We start from the raw sequence: 20129 nt of genomic DNA on the forward strand, positions 1-20129 counted from the left end.
CATGGTATACAATTATGTGAAGTGATACAGCATTCTCTTTATTTTACCAGTGTTTAGCAAGCACCTTGCTTCAGAATACAAAAGCAGCTTCTGCAGACAACCCCCACTGCTGCCAGGCTTCAGGTGCCCTGAGCTGCAGTTGTTAAGACTACCGCAAAACAAATCATTCATTTTTTGGCCAGCAAGTTGGTCAGCAGTTGGAAGACAGTATGCAGAAACTTGTTCAAGACCAAAACTGTCTTGGCAGCTCATTACAACGTTGAACTACAGAACCCAAGTGCCTGCTGAAGCACCAGGGCTGGTGGAAGCTCCCGAGCGGCCCTGAGGCTGGCTGGGCAAGCAGCGCACCGGCTCCAAAGCATCAGCTTGTCCACAACAAAGATTCATCTTCGTTCATACTGGACCTTTCACTAAGCAGCTACTGAGAGCATGTGGTAATGGCAAGAATGTGATTTTCCTTTCTCTCCTCCATACTTAATTCTCTCCCACCTCTGCACCCACCAAAAATGATTCTACAAAAGTGAGCTACTGGCCCTAGTCCTTCATTAAAGCAATCGCTCTAGTGAACACTGAGTTTCACTGTTTTTCACATGCAGGTGTCTGTAAGAGTGTACTGGCCAAGAAAAAAATTGATTACAATATTTTACATTACCAAGAACATACATAAACTTTCACCAGAAAGTTATAGTCAAACAAAGCATTGCTGCCAAAGTGCCCAAAAGAACTTTGGTAGATAGACTCTCCTGAAGAAACTGAAAAAGGGAAAGAAACAGCATAAGTTAATTTGGGGGGGGGGTGGGTGGGGGGAAGGAACCAGTTCTGATTTCCAGTTGTCATCATCTCAGGTATAGTAGATAAATATGATTTATGCCTATGGTTTTAAATATCCTCACTAAATTTTATTTAATGGCATATTTTTTAAAAAATCCAGTTACTCCAAGTATTACGCAATACTGGCAATGGCACACAGAGAACCAATGTGGTATCATTATCAGCTGCAGCTGTTCAGTTACTCAAAAACCTCCCCCACCAGACCTGTAGCTTTTAAGACACAGCAAAAAGGGGAGTATGTTGACATCCAGGTGATACTGAACTTAAAGTAAATATTAGAGTGAAAATCCTGGAGCAAATAACCTTCCCTTTCCGGGAAAGAAACCACAACATATACAAAAGTATTTTTATTTAAAATAACATTCAATCCAGCCTACTATAAAGGCTAGAAAAACCTCTTGCTTGTAACTTGCAAGTTCAGTGGCTCATGTCACACAGGCAACTTTTAAAATGCCAGGAAAGCTAACGACATCTAGTTTGCATAAATACTCAAACCACCAAAACCAGGCAAAATTCACCCCTGGCTAGAATGTACAGAGGATCCTCTGCACGTGGGTGGAGATGGCATTGCACATCATCTGCTGTGGAAATCAGCTACATTTCTCGTGTTTGAAACTTAAGTCTGTGGTGTTCACAACCCAGTTTTCCACAAACCTCAGCTGGTTAGCCTTTTTCTTCCTTTTCTTTTAAGAGGAAAGAAACATGTTAGGTCTTTGGGCCTAAAAAGGTACCTTTTAGTCTCTAGCAATGAATTTTGACACATGTCCGTTTGACAAGATGACACAGGAAAATACGTAATTAAACATTCTTTATTAATGATTTCAGAAGTCATCTTCTGAGTCATAATCCTCATTTTTTTGCAGCAGCCGCTTAATACCAATTATTAAATCTATGGAGAGGAGCTCTGTAACACAATGAAGAACTGAAATGACTAACTGGTATTTGCAATACACCAGCTCTAAGCCTTTCTCATTCACAGGCAGTGGCTGATTTTTTCTGAGTGAATGTATGGCTTTGAGATAGAATTTGGTAAAGCTGTTTTGTTCTGTTGTGTTGTACAAAGACTTGGGAATACTTAGCAAAGCATCGGCAACTACATTAGATATGACTGCCACCTCTGACTGCTCAACCTGTTGTGCATAGTACTGAATATAATAATGTAACAGAATTTCGAAGTAACCTCCGACTGGCAAAACTGATCCTGCTTCTATGAGGGCATCTGAATAATTCTGTGTAATACTTATACAACTCTTTTCATGTTTAGATGGAACTATATTGCAACTTGTTTTCTCTAGGTCTTTGCCAACACCTAGGCGTTCACACACAGTGACTGTATTAACATTATGTGTTGCCGATACAGCCGTGCTGCAGTTCTTTTGACCGACTACACTTGAATCACTTCTATGGTCCTCGTGCATGTTGCTCGTATGCTCGCATTTTGCATGCTGTTTCCGTACATTTCTTGAAGAGCCATCTCCTTCACTGGCAACATCAAATTCTTTGATGTGCAAGATGAGATTTGAAGGTATTTGCAAGTCTGTCTGCACACATGCTGGGTATTCACTTCCCTGCAAACCAGGGTTGACAATTTGTGTCTCTGTTTCATCCCTATGTGCTTTCAGTTGGCGTTCAGAAACCTGATTACTGTTACAAGAAATACTTTCTGTTACGAGCTGCTTCTGAATAGCTGAAGAATGCCAACTGCAAACATCTAAGGCTTCAATCTGGCTTTCACCTTCTCCTTGGTGTTCCTCCCTCCGATCAACCGTTTTAAATAGCTGCTGCAACATTGTAAATGCCCCTTGTAAAGCAGCAGCATGCTGCTCATTAACACCCTCAACGGGCCCACAAAGAATTAGGCAATGGGGCTGAAAGGCGCACGCGCTGGTGAAGCCAATGTGAACACACCTTTTTGATCCGAGCAGCAAGGGCTGACAAAACGTTGCCACTGCGGTTTCAGTGATTTCTCCGTCTGTGTTATCACTGAAAGGCATATAAGGCGACACTCCTGTAATTTCACAGATAAGGGCCACTTCTTCCAACGATAAGCACTCTACCACTGAGACACCATATAATTTTGCATAGTGGATAACGACCTCCTCTTGCTTCACGCTCGACAGTAACAGCTTAACGCTATTGCGCTGCAAGCGTTTCATTAAGGCTTCCGTCCTCTGCGTGATCCAGCACAGGGAAGCCTGGTACTGGCCCTCGGAGTCGACGACGAACTCTGTGCCGGGGGCCGAGAGGGTGGGCCGGAGGGCCTCGGTGACCAGCACGGCCCGCAGCTCCCCCCCCCCCGCCGGGCAGTAGGCCGCGAAGTCCCTGCGCAGGACGAGGCCGGGCAGGATCCTGGAGCTCGCCACGGGGAGGCCGGCCACGGCGGCGTGCAGCTCCGCGAAGCGGCGGCCCAGGAGTCGCAGCACCTGCGGGCGGGGGCCGGCGGCCGGGGCGCAGCGGCGGCAGTACTCGCTGCAGAGCCGCGCCAACGGCCGCCGCTCGCCCGGCCCCAGCCGGCCGCCCAGGTAGGCCTCCAGCAGCGCCTCCAGCGCGCCCCACTCCGGCTGCCGCCCGCCCAGGGCCCGCAGGTGCCGCCGCAGGCCCCGCGCCACGGCCCGCTCCAGCACCCGCGCCTCGAAGGCCCGCAGCGCCCGCCGCAGGCCGCCGCCGCCCGCCGCCCGCAGGCCGCCCAGCACGCCGGCCAGCAGCACCACGAACGTCTTGGCGCCGTCCCCCGTCGCGGCGCGGTGGCTGCAGGCGCAGGCCGCCATCATCCTGCGGGCACACGGGCGGTTAGGCGGCGCCGCGCCCCCCGCCGCGGCCCGCCCCCGCCCGCCCCGCCGCGGTACCTGGCCGTCGGCGGCTCCAGGCTGAGCGCCTCCAGCAGGCGCCGCCCGTCCCGCGTGAGCAGCGCCTCGCCGCCGGGCCGCACCAGCAGCGCCCGCCCGCCCCGCGGCCCCAGGGCGCCGCGCACCGCGCCCGCCAGCGCCGCCGCCTCCTGCGCCAGCCGCCCCAGCTCCGGCCGCGCCGCCATGGCGACCGCCGCCCCGCCCCTTCCGCCCGGCGCGCGCACGGGCACCGCCCCACGCCGCCGCGCCGTGAGGGAGAGACCCCGGGAGCGGGTGCGGGCTGCGGCAGCCGGGCGGGGGGCAGCCGGCCCGAGCGACCGGGGGAGCGGCGCACAGAGCCCAGCGGCGCGGGCACGACACGTCTTCAGTGGGTGCGGTGGCACCGCCGGGCCCGGCTCCTGGCCCCGGCCCGCCTCCGCCGCCCCGTAGCAGTTCAAAAGCCCTCGAGAGCGCGGGAAGGGCGGCGGCCGAACAGGAACGCGTGGCGCGGCCGGCCCCGTGCGGTGCAGGCACTTCCCCCCCGGCCAAGCGAGAGCCGCTGCCCGCAGCGGGCCGGGCCCTGCCCCGAAGGACAGCGAGTCGAAGCGCTCGGCCCGCGGGGCTGCGGCCGTTTCCGTAACCACAACCGACGTGTATTACAGCTCCATGTGTCAAACACCAGCCCCGCTCCTGGCTCACCGGCCAGAAGTGGGAGAAATGCAGCGTGTTTCGGCAGGTGATTTCCCGCCCCCCTCCCCGAGCCTGACAGGAAAGTCAGTCTTCGCACACAAAAACCCTCACACAAAAGGTCAGATGTTACATATGGCACAAACTTGACAACTCTTTACATGTCTCAGAACAGCAAGAAACCCATCAAGAAGGCACTGTTTACAATACTTGAACATCTGCTAAATTTTCTGTGATTTGAGGATACCCTTGAAATAACAATTAAAACTTACAGATGTACAGAATCCTTGTTATACGTTATTTACACAAACAATGGTGAAGCAACAGCCTTTAAGAAACTATGTGAAACATTGAATCCAAAGTCTGTTTTTATAAACAGTCTAGCAAAAAAGAAAATTGCCAAAGGCACAGGAGGGCAGGAAAAAACAAACAAAAAAAGGAAGAAACCACCTTCATTACATTTTATGGGACCTTTCAAATAAATTATGAGGTTTAATTGAGCAGGGGAACAACCAGGCTATACCCTCATTAAGTAACGTCAACTATTTAAAAGGAATCAAGATGTGAAATGCAAGAATCGTCATCTAGTGCTGAAACTGATACTTAATACATTTCACATGGTGTATTTACTTTTTCTTAGCTTAGATCCTCTTTACCTAACTAGGCAACCTGTACCTAAATGACAAATTAAAGGCTTAGAGTGCATTTGAAAAAAACAAGACCAAACCAAAAGGACAAAACCACGTGGCAACAAATTCTAAAAATATTTCCTGTACAAGAAAAAAGAAAAACCCAAAACAAACAAGATTTGTAAATCAGCTGTGAACACAAGTGCTGTTTTGAACTTTAAAAACTAGTAGGAGGTCACAGCTCTCAAACACCTGCAAACTGTACAATTAATTTTTATGACTATGTGCAGGCAGAGCTGTGTTACGTATGCAATAATCAAGATCAGCTACACACCATGGTTCAAAAGGACAATGGTGTTGTGCTGAAGAAAAGGCTTCACACATGCCTGTGACCAGCTGTACTGTAAAAATCAGGCAAGAAATTTCTTTATTCTATTCACATGAGGGATCATCATAAAAAACCCGGCAAAACAGAAATGACAAGGTTTTCAATGTACTTTTCAAAATTTAAGGTATTACACAGTCAAGCAGAAGTCTGTGATTTTAAAGTTTCACCATATATCCTTTACCTTCCCTAAAACCTCTTTGACAACAGAATTAAACTCAAAAAAATAAGTTGAAAAGGGAAATAAATAAGCACAGGCCTTTTGCCTCCATTCAAGCCTTTTACTCATCTTGAGCTGAGTATGAATTTCAGATATGGAGTATATGTTTAATCTGACTGCCCAACACAGCACTGCCAGCCAACTGGCTGGGTCAAATCCACTTACTACCATGCAGTCCACGTAAAAATACATGCAGACTGTGTTATTAACTGATCTTGAATAGAAGTGATCAAAAAAAAAACCAAAACCAAAAAAACCCCAATCAAAACCCCCAACACAAAAGGACAGAAGGATATCTCTCTTTACCAGGGAGACAAAAACTTGTAACTATCAGTCAAGAGTTTCAGCACCACATATTTAGCAGAGTATTATTTTAGGGGATTGAAGTTATTGCCCAAGTTCTCACTCATTTCCTCTTGTATTACTCTCATGTACCAAGTATGTTTAAAGGCTTGTAATGGATTTTAAGACAGGTGAAGCTTTGACATCTGAATGCAATAAGGAATGGCCAAAGTCCAGGCTGAGAATATTAAATAAATACTATATTCTGCTTGCTTTATGCCATTTTATACATGGCTAACAACTTCAGCGTCTGTTTGGAGACTTAACTTGGGGTTTGGTTTCTTTTTTTTAATAGGGGGACTTTCTACGTTCACAAGTTTTACCTCATCAGTTGTAGATATAACAGAAGTCCAATCAAGTCTGGTCTTGCCTACGTATACAAAAATCACTCTGGTTAAGATACCACATTCCAGAAAATGATTCAAGACCAAACAATGCTAATGGGAAGCTGTAAGAAATAAGCTGAAGTTGACTGCTTAAGCGATAAGCTTCTACATAGCTGAAGCCCAAAGAAGGGGAAATGTAAAAAGAGAAGGGGAGGTGTTTGAAGGCATCAGCCACAGCAATATACAAGCTAGACTGATGAACAAGTAAACAGTATTTTCACAAAATACTGGCAAGACTGATGTAGAACAGAAAGGTAGATCACCTGGAAAGTCAGGGAGGCTACCCAAGGCAGAGGGAATACCGGGTCATGGCAAAAACCCAAATGCGAGCCTGGAACTGTTCCACTGCCCAGAATGGATTTAATTTCTGAGAGAATCCTCTGAAAACAAACTTGGCTGCCCTTTGCATTGTGCTGCTCATCCTCCCACTGTCTCACCTGCGTTACCAAGAGTACTTTTGCATACTACAGACCATTTTTTGACTTAGTATGCTTGACTGGCACACAGAATTCACCAGGTAAACACTGGCACTACTTTTTTTTTGCTGGAATTTTACAAGTTCTATACATGCATATATTTATTTAAATAAAAATATTAGAAACCCTGGTTTTAAATTGAAACTTAAGCTTCACATTAAACTGCATGGCTACAGCATAACGAATACATGCATGTGTGTGTTCTGTTAGGTAGTATATATCGCAGTAAGGAGGAATTACACAAAGACTTAGGGTTTCACTCCCTTTTGTTTTGGTATGTGTGCTGTTAGCCATCCCACAGTTTCTGAACACCTTCCTCTTGCAAATGAAAATGTGTGTTTACAAGTGAACTCACTATGGTGCTTGAATTCTGTTCTACATCGTCTCTCTTTTGGGAGGTTCAACTCAAGCTACATACTAAGCACACCTCTGCACACAATTTGTTTCAAAAATAAGAAAAGTCCTGGCATCAGCAGTCTGTCCACTTACTGTGACATGGCCATACACAAATGCAAATTCAAAGCTGTAGATCTATCAAGACTTACAAACATACCATAAATCCTTGACATTTGCAATTCATGAGAGAGATTGGACCAAGACAGTACCTTCCTGGGTGCTGTACTGTTAAAAATGTGCTCTGTACAACAGATGCAGGAATGTTTTTATGAAGAATCTGAAGTTTTAAAACTATAAAAATAAAACCATCTGGCTTACAAGCTACTATAGTATTTCAAGATAAAAACTCATATTTCCAAAACAAATCAAAGACATTACATTGCAGAATTCCCAAAGACTTCAGCTTTTTACTTGCCAGTTCCTAACACTCGCGATTGTTGTATAATAATGTATTTGTTTGACCTTAAACAAAAGTTTACTTCCAAACACCCAATGCCATTTACAAAAACTGTTGGCTACTTCGAAAGTTCCTTTGTTACAAAAATGGTAAGTTTAAATGTAACAAAGTATGCTCATTTCTCATTCTACCATAACAGGAATCACATCCTACCTACAAGGTCTGACCTCTGAATTTTTAACTTCACCTATTCCAAGGTGGAGATTCATCAGCAGAGCATATGATGTAATATAAAACACAAGGCTGATGTCATATGTCTGCGAGAGAGAGGCACACACCAGAAGCAAGAGTGTACTGGCACTTACATAATTCTTACTTCAACTGGGTAGATGGGAGTATGATTCTGAACCATGAATGCTGAGGCAAAGTTCTGTAAGTTGTTGCTACAGGGCTCTTTTAGATAATATTGCATCATTTAATGTCCAACTTAAAATATGGTCCCCAGTAACAGTTTGATCATTCCAGTTCAGAAAGGCCCTTGTTCATGCTTCCTATTTGAACAAGAAATTAATGACAAGCTGTAGCAGAACCACGAGTAAAATGAAGACATAGTGCTTAAACTGCAAGAAGTGGTAGTCCACAGGTGGTGAATTAGAAGTGACTCTGTTTCGTAGAGCCATAATGTCCCTGTAAGATAGAAAATAATATCCTGTAAGTGACAACCTAGACAATTTGGCATTTTCTAGCATGGTCAGGCTCCCTACAGAAGACAGTTTTTGAGAGAAATTATGAAACATCAATGAGCACTCAACATTTGGGAAGAAGGGTAGTTTAAAGACATCAAGGTTCTAAAACAGAAAGATACATAACAGCCTCCGAGGAAAAAAAAGCTAGAAAATTAGTATTCTCTAAACCATTTTAAAGCATTTTATTTAGTGCTACCTTTTAATGTCTTCTTGTGTCTCCTTTATAGATTCAATGGCACTCTGCAGTTCACCAAGGTCTGCCCCTTTTTTCCTCATTCTTGTATTATGCTTCAGAAGTTGTGCTAGGAAGACACAAAAGCCAGATGTAATTCACAGAATTGACTGCTAAGTCGAAAAAGGAACAAAGTACTAATGACAAACTAAACCAGTTGCAAAAATGAGGAGAAAGTTTGCTAACTAAGCTTCTACTGAAAACTAAAGCTTTATTTCAGAGTCACCTCTAGCACAGGACAGCAAGTCAAGTGCTTGAAATGTCTTAAAACAGTCACTATATTCTTTAATTTCTGCAAGCATTACCAACAACAAAAATCTGCCTTCTAGCAACATACTGATCTACAAATTAAAGTAATTTATGTTGTTTTAAGAAAAGAGTTTACAAACACCATTCCCACCCACCCCCCCCCCCAACTAAATATGTGCAGCACTTAAGCCTACCTATGCTACATACTGATGTTTAAGGGGACAGGAAAGTTTGCAATTAAAACCATGACCCATTCTGCTCCTTTGTTTTTCCAGAATGTGCTTCACATTGGATAGAACTGTGGTGTCAAGCATGCATTATTTCATAATACAAACATCGATATAAGAAAAGTATGTGTGACTACAGAACTCTGTTTCACTGTCAAATAAATTCATTATTTCTGTACCCAAATACATCTTTTCCTACCTTCACTCCCGGAGGAATCCTGGTTATCAGGCTCAGGGGATGAGAAACCACACTCTCCTTTCTTCTGACTGGCTGGCTTTCGTTTCATTTTTGGAACACTAACCTACAATTGACAAACTTAGGAATTATTTCCAGATAACCAGACTGAAGCAAAGCGGCACATTCTAATAGAAGTAGTTAAAAGCATGAGATCTAATACAAGTCCAGGTTGAAATTTTTGATGTATAAGCAATCTGAAGTTTGTGCATCTTCCCATTTAAGGGAAAATACACATTAAACTGTTGAGTTCAAGTTTGCATATTTTATATTTCTATCCAAGTCATCTCTACCACATAGGATGCAACACAGAAGTGAAAGACTACGGGACTCAGTAAACTACATTTTTCTAACAGCAGCATTTCCCATTGCTCTCAATGCTTTGATGACCTTTACACACACAACACAACATACACACCAGTCCCTGGATCTTGCTGCATGTGCTAACAGAACTGGAACATACCATTGGTGTCCGATGTCGAACTTTGGTTTGGATGGTGCCATCTTTTTCAAATTGGATCATATCATTCAAAGGGTCCCACGGTCTGGTACTAGACAAAGTAAATATGATTGATTAATACCACAGCAATTTAAAAAAGAAATATTTTCCTGCTCAGAAGCTATTCAGCATGAACAGGTTAAAGCTCTCTCTTCCTACACAGAAGTCAGACATGGAGTAAGTGATCTTGTCTTCCAGCTATAGCCCAGTCCTAACCTGAAGAGCCCAGAGAGCCAAAGAAATAAACTTTTATGTCCAGTTCAAACCCTCAGCCAGCTGGTAAGGGTGTACAAGCTGTTGTATTAACTAACAATATCACTATGAATTTATCTGATTAGTGGTATTTAGTTGTCAAACACGGAGAGGTTTTCTGCTTAACGTACAGTTACTATTTTACAACTACAGGGAAATTAGGGGATTTTAAAAATTAGTATTATTTTTGTACTGCTTTTTTGGTTGGTTTTTTTTCTTTTAAAAGTTGCCTAGGAAACCGCTTAACAATCAGGTACCTCAAACCTGCTTTCAACCCGAAGTAGCTAATGGTAATCAAGGCTGGTTTCAAGAGGCACTAAGGAGCTACACACAGTTTTCTTGTTCTGATTTTTAAGAGGCTTTTCCAAGTATAGGTTGATATAGAATTAAAATTAAAAAAAAAAAAACAAACCCAAAAAACCCCAAAAAGACACGTAGCTCACTGGAGAACAACAAGCAGCCAAAGGCAAAGACTGACATCCCCACCAATTACAGCTTTTTCAGACAGAAACTGCAAGTCAGCTGCATGAAGATCATTCTGATGCATAGCTCTAGCGAGAGCAGATTAAGCATGGATTTCCTTTCACCTCCTCCTGTATGCCTTTTAATATGTTTGTAGCCATTTCAGATTTAGAGAATATAGACCTGTATTTACATTTTAGCTTAACCTGACTTGAACTGAATGTCACTGAAGATAATCGGGTTTAGAACTAGGCATTGCTCTCCCAGGTCTTCTGTATTTGTAATCCAGATGCCTAAATCCATAATCCAGATATGTTAGCAAATGCCACAGCTCACTGAACACATCTTTCATAGTAAGCGTAATAGGCTGCTCTCTACATGGACGGGGTGGTGAGCCAGCATCATATGAAGGATCATATGGAAGGAGACAGAAGTTTCTTCCAGGGCCTGCTGACAGCATAGACTGCTTTCTAGCACATAGTAAAATTTCCACAGCACATCCTTGAACCACAGGGCCTCAAGGAGACAAAAAATAATGCATATTAACAAGACAGATTACCCCTTGCAGCTTTAAAACCCGACAGATTTAAAATGCAGTACTTCCCCTGAATGGTGTTAACACAGGGTTCACCAGTATGGGCAGTCAATTCAGCTGGACTACTCACAACTCTCCCCAAAGGAACAGGCATCTACAGCACTAGAAGGTTCAAACCAAGAGAGGGTGTTTCACAGAGTATTTAGTCTAGTTGGGGAATTGTCTGCTGCAGGATGTTTTGGGTGGTGAAAGTATGCACAAACTTAAAAGAAAACCAAGGAAATTAAAGGAAAATAATTCTGTTGAGAGCTGCTAAATACACAAAATCCCTGCTTGGTTCTAGGAAACCTCCAAGTTGTAAATTTGCTGAGGATATGAAGAGTACTCTGGATTCTTGTACTCTTCGCTATACACACGCTTGGGTCACTTCCCCAATATTGCTATTCTGGTATAGAAAGGTGAAGGGTTCCCAGGTTTAGCCATGGAAATATACTTGCATCATCCAAGGCTTCAAAGTTGCTTAATTCTGAGTGTATCATCTTTGGATATTTTACTTCTACAATCCTTGCAATGTAAAAGTGTGCGGGGTATTGAAAAAGAATCGGCAGAATGTGAATGTCCTGTGAAAAACCATCAATAGTAAAGGGCTCAGCTCCAAGCTGACTTTTGCAAGCACTGGTGAGAACACTGAATGCATCCCAGCAGTCAGAAAGATGGCCACATCTACCATCTTCCGATTCAGATCATCACAAAAACCGATTCACACTCAGGTGTGCAGGGCATATTTGACAGCCGAGCAGAGCCACATGGTCCCAGCATTAACCACTGCTGTAAACCTGTTATTCACAGAGTTATTCTAACATGTAATAAACCATTAAATAGCTCAGTTCACCTAAGAACAGGCTTTTCTCATTTCCAGACATTAGATTTTCTGATTTCCAGTTGGTATGCTCATATGTACCATATTTTCCAGTCTGGAAAAATCTGTGTAGCTGCTCTGGTCAGGGTGGGGAGGTGGGGAAAGGAGCACAATCCATCCCCAAGAAACACTAGAACACAGGCCAGATTTGTAGAGGCACATAACCATGAAGATAAAAAAGAAAAAGTCCACTGCAATAGTTAAATTAAAAATGGTTTGTTGTATTAGCAACCACTGCCTTTTCAACACTAGAAGGGCCAACTCAGTTCAGCTAAAAAATTATGCGTTTTAATTAAAATATATAAACAAGAATATCAAGTAGCATTGCTTATTTCAGGAGTTTGAACTCAGCTATATATCAAAGTTCTTTTGCTTCTTAAACACCAGGAAGAGGCTCAGCAACACTACCAAGCACTTAACAAGCAGTTTTTGTCACAAGCACTTCAGAACTCACTCAGCGTATTTGTAGTGCCATTCTCCTGTGACTGAATCCTGATCGAACAGCTTGCACGTCCACTCTTCACCCTTAAGTTTCCTCTCTTTGGCACTCCGTCTCTGAGCTTCTTCCAGGACGTATTTCTCTTGAGTAGCTTCTGTTTGGTCTTTATTATTTATTGCTTTTGTCACTTGCTGCCAAAGCCTGACAAACAAGCAGTATAGAGAGTTACAACCTCGTTGACAGAAATAACTGCAAACATTCCCTTAATTATAGGCTAAGTAAAGGGACCAACCTTAAACAGAATATAACTATGCTGTAATACATGTTTTATCAACATTTCCATCAAGACTTCCCATGATTGTGAGGTTTGTAAATAATTATATTGTATTTAACAGTGCTACTTTCTTGTTTTACAGGTCAATATCAGCACACATGGAAAAGAAAGAAATGATAATTTGTTCATAATTTGGAGATGAGTTTTATTTTATCAAAGTAATTATACATGATTCTAAAGTGAACTTACTTCTCTGACTCAAAGTCATCTTGTTCCTCAAACTTCACTGTGTATCTAGGTAATCTACGCTGCTTGATATCAGACGTTGGATTCCAGAATGTCTCCGACACATCTGTCTTCTTGTCACTAATAGTAACTTCACTGTCCTGTAACATACATAATTCAGTTACCTTAATTGTAATAATCTCAGAGAGTGCCAAAATAACACATTAGGGAGGAATAAGCAATTCTTTTTTTGTAACGAGATTTTGTTTTGTTTTGGATGTATGTAGTTAAGAATAATTACATATGCTACATATTCCATTTCTGCACGCTGTGCTAGTTCTAACTTGGAACAGAGGTGCAGCGGAACCATGACCACATTCAAAAACCAGCAGTGCCAGTGTCAACTCACCAGAAATTAAAAAGTTTATACATTTCATGCTGGTGCCATAACAATTCTTCACAGTACTGACACATACACTAAAGACATTTCGCAAACTGAAATGCGTTTTCTTCACGAACTACTCAAACGTACACAGCTTTTCTATCTTTTAGGAGTTCCAAATAAGACTAAGTTGATTATATACTTTCTTGAGAACTGTCTAACTATGAAGTGATACTTTCTATAAAAGTGGTACTTAACACTTTTTTAAAAAAAAAAAACTTGAGTCCTTTTTGTAACTAAGTGCTATTTTAACCTGTCTCAACTATGAGCCAGAATTATAAAATACCATCCCTCACTACTTACCCAGTGACCCTCCAAAATAGCCAGAACTTCTTTGCCAAGCTTAATTTTCCCTGATATTTGGTTAACGCTGTCATTGTTACCCAAAAAAGGCTGCAAAACAAAAAGAAATGTTTTCAAGTTTATTTTAATAGCAAATTATTTTTGCATTTATGTCAGTGTTAAGGAGAAAAGTGTATTTATGAAATGTGATGTAAACAGCCTTGATGATTCTGAATATTATAACTTACGTCATTTAATGCCCAAAACAAGTCTGATACCACCGTAAGTTGTTCTCCAATACGGTATTTTCTGAAAAGTTTTGCTAAGCAAAAGCATTGTCTAAGAAATGTGTGAAAGAAAACTGAATATAATGCAGAAAACAGTGATACAGTGGAGGACACAATTTACTACACTAATTTCATCACTTTGCCAAGCACCATTTGTTACTGGAGATTAACTCTTGCAGAAGGCAGAACAAAAATGATTGCCAAGAATTTTCTTCAGTCTTTTTGATAGTCTGCACATGTACCCTATGGGCGGATGAGTCAAAATACCAACTAACACAGCCTCCTAACTTTTATATTTCCCCTATAATTTCTATAATTTCAGCTGAATACTGTTTCCCTCTCCATGTGCACACTTCTTAACTATTTTTTCAGCTTTAAATCAGTTTCTGCCTTAAAGATAGCAAACCTATTTGAGCAGTGCAAGCCATCTATAAGTAGTTTAGAAACCTTTGTTTAGCTTTTGTGAGAATGGAGGTGCTCCTACAGCATGCAAGCTGCTAAAAATAGTCCATGTAAACAGCACTGGCATTAGGCTGATATAAATGTCAGCCAAAGCTTTATGCATCATCTTTACTCGAGGTGTCACGAGCAATTTAAAATTTACCCAGGATGGAAGAGGGGAACCTGCTAAGCTCTCCTCCAAGGGCTTTCCAGGAGTTTAAAAAAGACCCCGAACATTTTCGGAGAATTAAAAATCAACAATGTATGTAACAACAACCACACAAAATACCTGAACCACTGATCATACCACTAAACACTTCCCCTGTTCTTAACTTTCCTAGACACACACTTTTGCCACTGTTTGAGAGAAGACAGACTGCTGCTTTTTCCCCACTAAACCCATTGGAAGCCCAGGCTGGAGCCGGCTCCTGGCAGGACCTGTGGCCCCGTGGGCAGAGGAGCCCGGGCTGGGGCAGGTTTGCTGGCCGGGCTGGTGACCCCGCGGGGACCCAGGCTGGAGCAGCCTGTGCCTGAAGGGCTGCACCCCGTGGGAGGGAGCCCAGGCTGGGGCAGGGGCAGAGTGTGAGGAGCCTCCCCCTGCGGAGGAAGGAGCAGCAGAGACAGCGTGGGATGGACCCACCGCAGCCCCCACGGCCCGGCCTCTGCACCGCTGCGGGGAGCGGGGAGAGAGATGGGGACTGAAGTTGAGCCTGGGGAGAAGGGAGGGGTGGGGGGAAGGTGTTTTTTCTCATTTAGATGGTAATAAATTAAACTAATTTCCCCAAGTCGAGTATGTTTTGCCCTCAATGGTAATGGGTGAGTGACCTCTCTGTCCTTAACTCTACCCACAAGACTTTCATTACATTTTCTTGCCCCCTGTCTGGTTGAGGAGGGAAGTGATAGAGCAGCTTTGGTGGGCACCTGGCATTCAACCAAGGTCAAATCACCACACTAACCTTCAGTTTGAATTCAATTGTTGCACTGTACCCAGTTTTCTCACAGGTGATGTTGACTGTTCCCCCAAGCTCTAAGGTCATTGTGCCATATAGAATTCCTGCCAAAGAAAAAAAAAAGCCAACTAAAGTTAATATTTATAATTCAGCAAAACAAAAAGGCTAAGTTCTTTGGGCACAATTCCTACAGTAAACACGTCTGTGCCAAAGGAAAAATCACCTTTTCAGATGACCTTTCCTAACGATAAGCATGATCCTTCTGCCAAGTAAGATAATCCAAACAGAAACAAAAAGATCTAAGTGAATTACAGATAAGCAGGAAAAATGGTTTAAGACATATCTTTGGTAGTGTATACTGCTGGCTTTAGCAAGGGTTGTATTTAGTTTTATTGGAGATGATTAGAGGAGAGAAGCTTTTGAGGTTAAGACAGGAAAATAACTCCATGACAAAGAGAGCAAACAAAAACTTCACTTGAACAGAAGCAGTATGTACAATCAGACCATAGGTAAAGACAATCATGCACAACCAATGTAAGACAACTCTGATCGCCTCCCTAAAGACTTTTGGAAGTACAAAGCTGACAATGCTGACTACACCTTCTTTCCCATGATTACTATCTTTGCCCCTGCAATCCAGCATTTGAAACACTGGATAGATTTTACACACAGTGGACGCATGTGCATGTATTTTTTTTTCACCGTGCACACTCTCCTTCTCCTCATGTTGTTCTACCTTTCTCCCTCTCCATCAGCTTTATTAGTCACACTAGTTCTCCTACTCTTTTGATTTGAATGTATGTACATATATGTTATGTGCTTTTTAATTGTTGAGTATTATTTTTGTCACCAAAGCCATGAAAAAAAATCCAGTATTAAAAATATCCATGAACAACGTAAAGAGAGGAGCTTACCAAACTAATGCCATTTTTTTTTAACTGCTAATTGATTTTCATACATCTCAAATGAAGAAAATACTATAGTTGCTGACTATGAGGCTTCTGAAAAAGAATTCTGGCAAGAGTAGATAAACTTGAATAAGTAACAGCTTAAAAATCAGCAATTCTGCAATGTATTTGTACTACTGATGTTCCAGAAAATTTTACAAACTATTGTGTAGTTTCCTGTAATGAAACTAAAGGTAAATGGCCATGATTTACAGTCAAATCACACAGTGAGGTGTAGATACTACATTGCCTTTTATGTTTACAAGAGGAAAATACTGGAAAAGCTCAACACTGTTCTTTAAAAAAAGCAACTCAAACAGTAAATTACTGCCAGGTAATGACAGCCATATATATGCTTTTGCTATTTATGAAAAAAATAATCTTTCTGTGCCAAAAAATAGATCATTGCTTACACAGATGCATTTCTTCTGATAAAATATGCTACAAATGCTCAGAACACTTTTCTCAGATGACAAACTCTAAACCAACACAGTATACTATTTAGAAATAATAAACTTCTGTTCTTATAAATTTGCCATTTAGAGAATGAAAAAACCCTCACTACCTTTACAGTGAGCGTATGGCATTGTCATTACATAGTCTTCTCCCCTATTTAGGAATGTTAGCCGTCCTTCTCCCTCCAGTATGGCAGATAATGAATTCCCTGAAATTCAAAGATAAAAAGTCACATCTCTCACTCTGCAAGACAACAGTTAACTTTTCCTAATAACTGGGCAATAAAATTAAGAACATCAGTACATTCAGCATTGCAATCTATCCTGTCTAGTGAAGCTACTATAATACAGTGTCTCCAATTAAAAATTAAAGTACTCCAAAAATAGAAATATAAATTCCAAAGACCAATAGGAAAAACTTTGTAAGGAAAGGATAATACAATGATCAAAACTTTGATTCTTCTATAGCCTTCTTTCATCCACAAAACACAGCTCATTTGCACCAATTTAATACTCCTTAATAAAGGTACAAGCAAAGAAAATATTATTTACCATAAAATTTTGATTTGGCCAGAATGCTACCACTAAGGCAAAAACCATCCTTGCGGTTGCTAACATAGAAGGCAGATATTGGAGGATGATGTGATACCTGTTGAAAAAAATCCACATATTTGAAAAAAAAAAAAAAAACAACCCTAAAACAACCATCAAATAAAAAACATGCAATATAGTATAAAACTTGAGCTAATAATGACAGAATGCAAAATTCAAGCCGCACATAATAGAATACATTTAATATATATTACATATAATCTTAATCTTTAGAGATAGAGATCAAGCAAACAGCAAATTTCGAGAGTTAAGAAATTAGCACCTGACTTTTAACTGGAGAGGGAACAGAAATGCTGAAAACACCTTTCCCTCTGTCTCTCTAGTAGGAAGACACACTTAAAAGAGACACCTATAAAAGACTATGCTCACCTGGAGAGCTTTCAAACATTTTAATACTTTTTCTGAAACTACTACATCATTTGGCTAACACAAAAATGCAACAAGTTTATTTTTCTTAAAAATATGTTCTGGTTATTGCAGCTACCTGTTCAGCAATGTAAAAAGTCTTGCTATTCGTCCTTGGATGAATCCACATGCAGCGGAAAGTCTCACCAAGTATAGGATTGTATGGCTTTTTTAGTCCCTAAAGAGAAAGAGAACAGACAGTAGCTGTACAATGCAGGTACAGAACTCACAAAATGCTTTATCAGGCTGCTACTGAAGACACACACACAAAAAATAGTCTTAATGTATATAACTAAAGTACATTGTACTTGATTTCATCACTTGAATATTATGCTTAGTTACTCTATTCCTCATTCTAAGGAAAATGGCATAGATTTAGTATATCTGCTGACCTATTCCAGGATACAAATAAGGACAAACAAAAAAAATAGGTTTTTTTTTTGGTAGGAGAATTATTACAGACCTTTTGTCTGAAGTTAGGCAATAAGTGTTCTCTTCTTTCAAAACTGTTTCCCACCAACATGACTATAAAGATTACAGAGTGTAAAGCTAAATGAAGTAGTGGAAAGAATAATCCTCCAAGGGTAGCATGTTATCACTGGAGAATGGTACACACAGAACTGGCTCAACAAAATGTTTAGTTCAACTTCTGCTCCAAGGGAAAAAAAAACCAATTCAATACATAGTCTATTTTAAGCATGGCTAGGGACCACAAAGGTCCCTGATGCATTTGTGCAAATAACAAAAACTTAACCTTGCTTTTGAAAAATGTGTAACAATGTAACTTAAAAAGAAAAAAAACTTACTCCAGCACATCCCTAAGCCCTCAAATTAGACACAACTAAAGACAAAACAATATGTGAAAGGACACCTTTGGCTTTTTGTAGAATCCTGACAAATACCACTTCACTACTTTTTTCATGCGGTTGTAAGCATTTTCTTCAAGAGCAGCTCTATGAAACAAACAGAATGCACAGATCAAATATCAATATCGTTTCAGTTATAACACACTATCAATCGTTATGATATATCATCAATCTAGGAGCCAACTAAAACAAAAGTTTTGTGACTTTACTGTAAAACTTTCAGCCTGACTGCATCAAATTCAAAGTTTTCAAACAGTTGTCTGAAAATGGAAATCACACACAAAAAAAAAAATCAGAAATGGTGTTTTCATAACTGAGTTTGTTCTTTGTAACATTAAATCCTGTTCCACCCCCACTGAAGTTCTTCCATTTATGAGATACTACTTTATAAAACTGGCCTACATACATAATGAACTCAGGAGTTGAATAATATTCCAATTTACAGTCTTTAATTTATTAGCTATATTTGAGCAGGCAACTATAAATCTGAACAGAACTTAAGACTGTATTGAAACACCTCCTAGAGAAAAAAAAAATAAACTAATTTGGAGAAGTCTAACTTCTAACTAGTCTCCAAAAGCTAAAGCAGAAATGTCTGCAAGACAATTGCTATTAAAGTACTAAGAGTGGCCAGACTTCAAGCTCTCTGGCAGTTAGCTTTCAGAAAACAAGGATATCTGATGACTGATAAATTGTCAGACAAACATTCAAACTCTAAGCAGTCTACAATGTTGTTTAAGTAGACTGGATCAAATGTTTTAGTATACACTGTGACTCCATTTGAGCTAGGAAAAGAAGAAAAACCAGAGATAGGATTGACTCACTCGGACAGAAAGTCGGCATGGTAGTAGTAATCGGACAGCTTGTCCAGGAAAGAACGAGGTTCCAAGATAAATGTAGGCAGTACAACCTTGGACAAGTCCATTCCTGGCCGGACTTGCTTCAGTAGCGTCCAGATCAGACTTTTGTTTTCTTCTGACACTACTTCTGTCTGAGCAGCCTCCCCTGCCTAGGATGAACAAAAAACTGATTACAGAAAGGGAAAAAACAATATTCCTCCAGGAGACAGGTCAACATATTCTAAGGATGCAACAAGAATAGAAAATAGCTACTTAAAATGCACGACTCTGAGAAGCTGAAGCAACTGTGGGAGAAAAATCAAGTTTATCTAAATATTAGGCTACGTCTTTAATGAAGTATGATAGATACACTCTTCAACATTAAAAAACACATTTGTTTTCATCGGCCATAAACCAGAAAAATTTTAGGTAGAATGTTGTTCAGAAATCCTCCCTTAGTCCTTTCCTAGGCATCAAGTACGTTACCCTGTGTTCTCATGTGCAGAATTTAATATAGCAAAGGGCTGTTCATTCTACCACGTTTTCCCCACTACGAAAGCTGCCATGTTTATGCTTCTCACTGCCATGACCAGTCAACAGTATGAGTGGTTTTCCATAAAGAAAACCACTACTTAGGGGTAAGTGAGCAAAACCAGCAGCCACACTCCAATACGCTCCTTTCTGTCCAAGAAGGGATATGTTCTTCCTTACAGTTTCTGAAATCAAAAGCAAAAA

General features: G+C 41.2%; 2 protein-coding genes across 11 annotated transcripts in view; both read right to left on the minus strand.

The window, feature by feature from the left end:
* Positions 1-1622: 1622 nt before the first annotated feature.
* BBS10 (Bardet-Biedl syndrome 10) lies at positions 1623-3862 on the minus strand. The gene is made up of 2 exons (XM_040595955.1): positions 3678-3862; positions 1623-3603 (listed from the first exon to the last, which is right to left on the minus strand). Exons 1-2 carry the CDS (start codon positions 3860-3862, stop codon positions 1653-1655), a joined length of 2136 nt encoding a protein of 711 aa, XP_040451889.1. The 3' UTR covers positions 1623-1652.
* A 610-nt stretch (positions 3863-4472) lies between these two features.
* Positions 4473-20129, minus strand: part of OSBPL8 (oxysterol binding protein like 8) — a 93499-nt gene continuing 77842 nt past the window's right edge. For all 10 annotated transcript variants that reach the window (XM_040593934.1, XM_040593933.1, XM_040593940.1 and 7 more), the window contains 13 exons: positions 19380-19564; positions 18561-18642; positions 17769-17867; positions 17225-17321; positions 16783-16881; positions 15277-15374; positions 13614-13703; positions 12893-13029; positions 12385-12570; positions 9727-9814; positions 9228-9330; positions 8517-8622; positions 4473-8261 (listed from right to left, as the gene is read on the minus strand). In XM_040593934.1, coding sequence (XP_040449868.1) covers positions 8126-8261; positions 8517-8622; positions 9228-9330; positions 9727-9814; positions 12385-12570; positions 12893-13029; positions 13614-13703; positions 15277-15374; positions 16783-16881; positions 17225-17321; positions 17769-17867; positions 18561-18642; positions 19380-19564 — 1506 coding nt within the window. In that variant the 3' untranslated portion in view covers positions 4473-8125. The remainder of the gene's footprint in view (positions 8262-8516; positions 8623-9227; positions 9331-9726; positions 9815-12384; positions 12571-12892; positions 13030-13613; positions 13704-15276; positions 15375-16782; positions 16882-17224; positions 17322-17768; positions 17868-18560; positions 18643-19379; positions 19565-20129) is intronic.

The sequence above is a fragment of the Falco naumanni genome, chromosome 5 (genome assembly GCF_017639655.2).
Source record: "Falco naumanni isolate bFalNau1 chromosome 5, bFalNau1.pat, whole genome shotgun sequence".
In the NCBI taxonomy this organism is placed as follows: Eukaryota; Metazoa; Chordata; class Aves; order Falconiformes; family Falconidae; genus Falco; species Falco naumanni.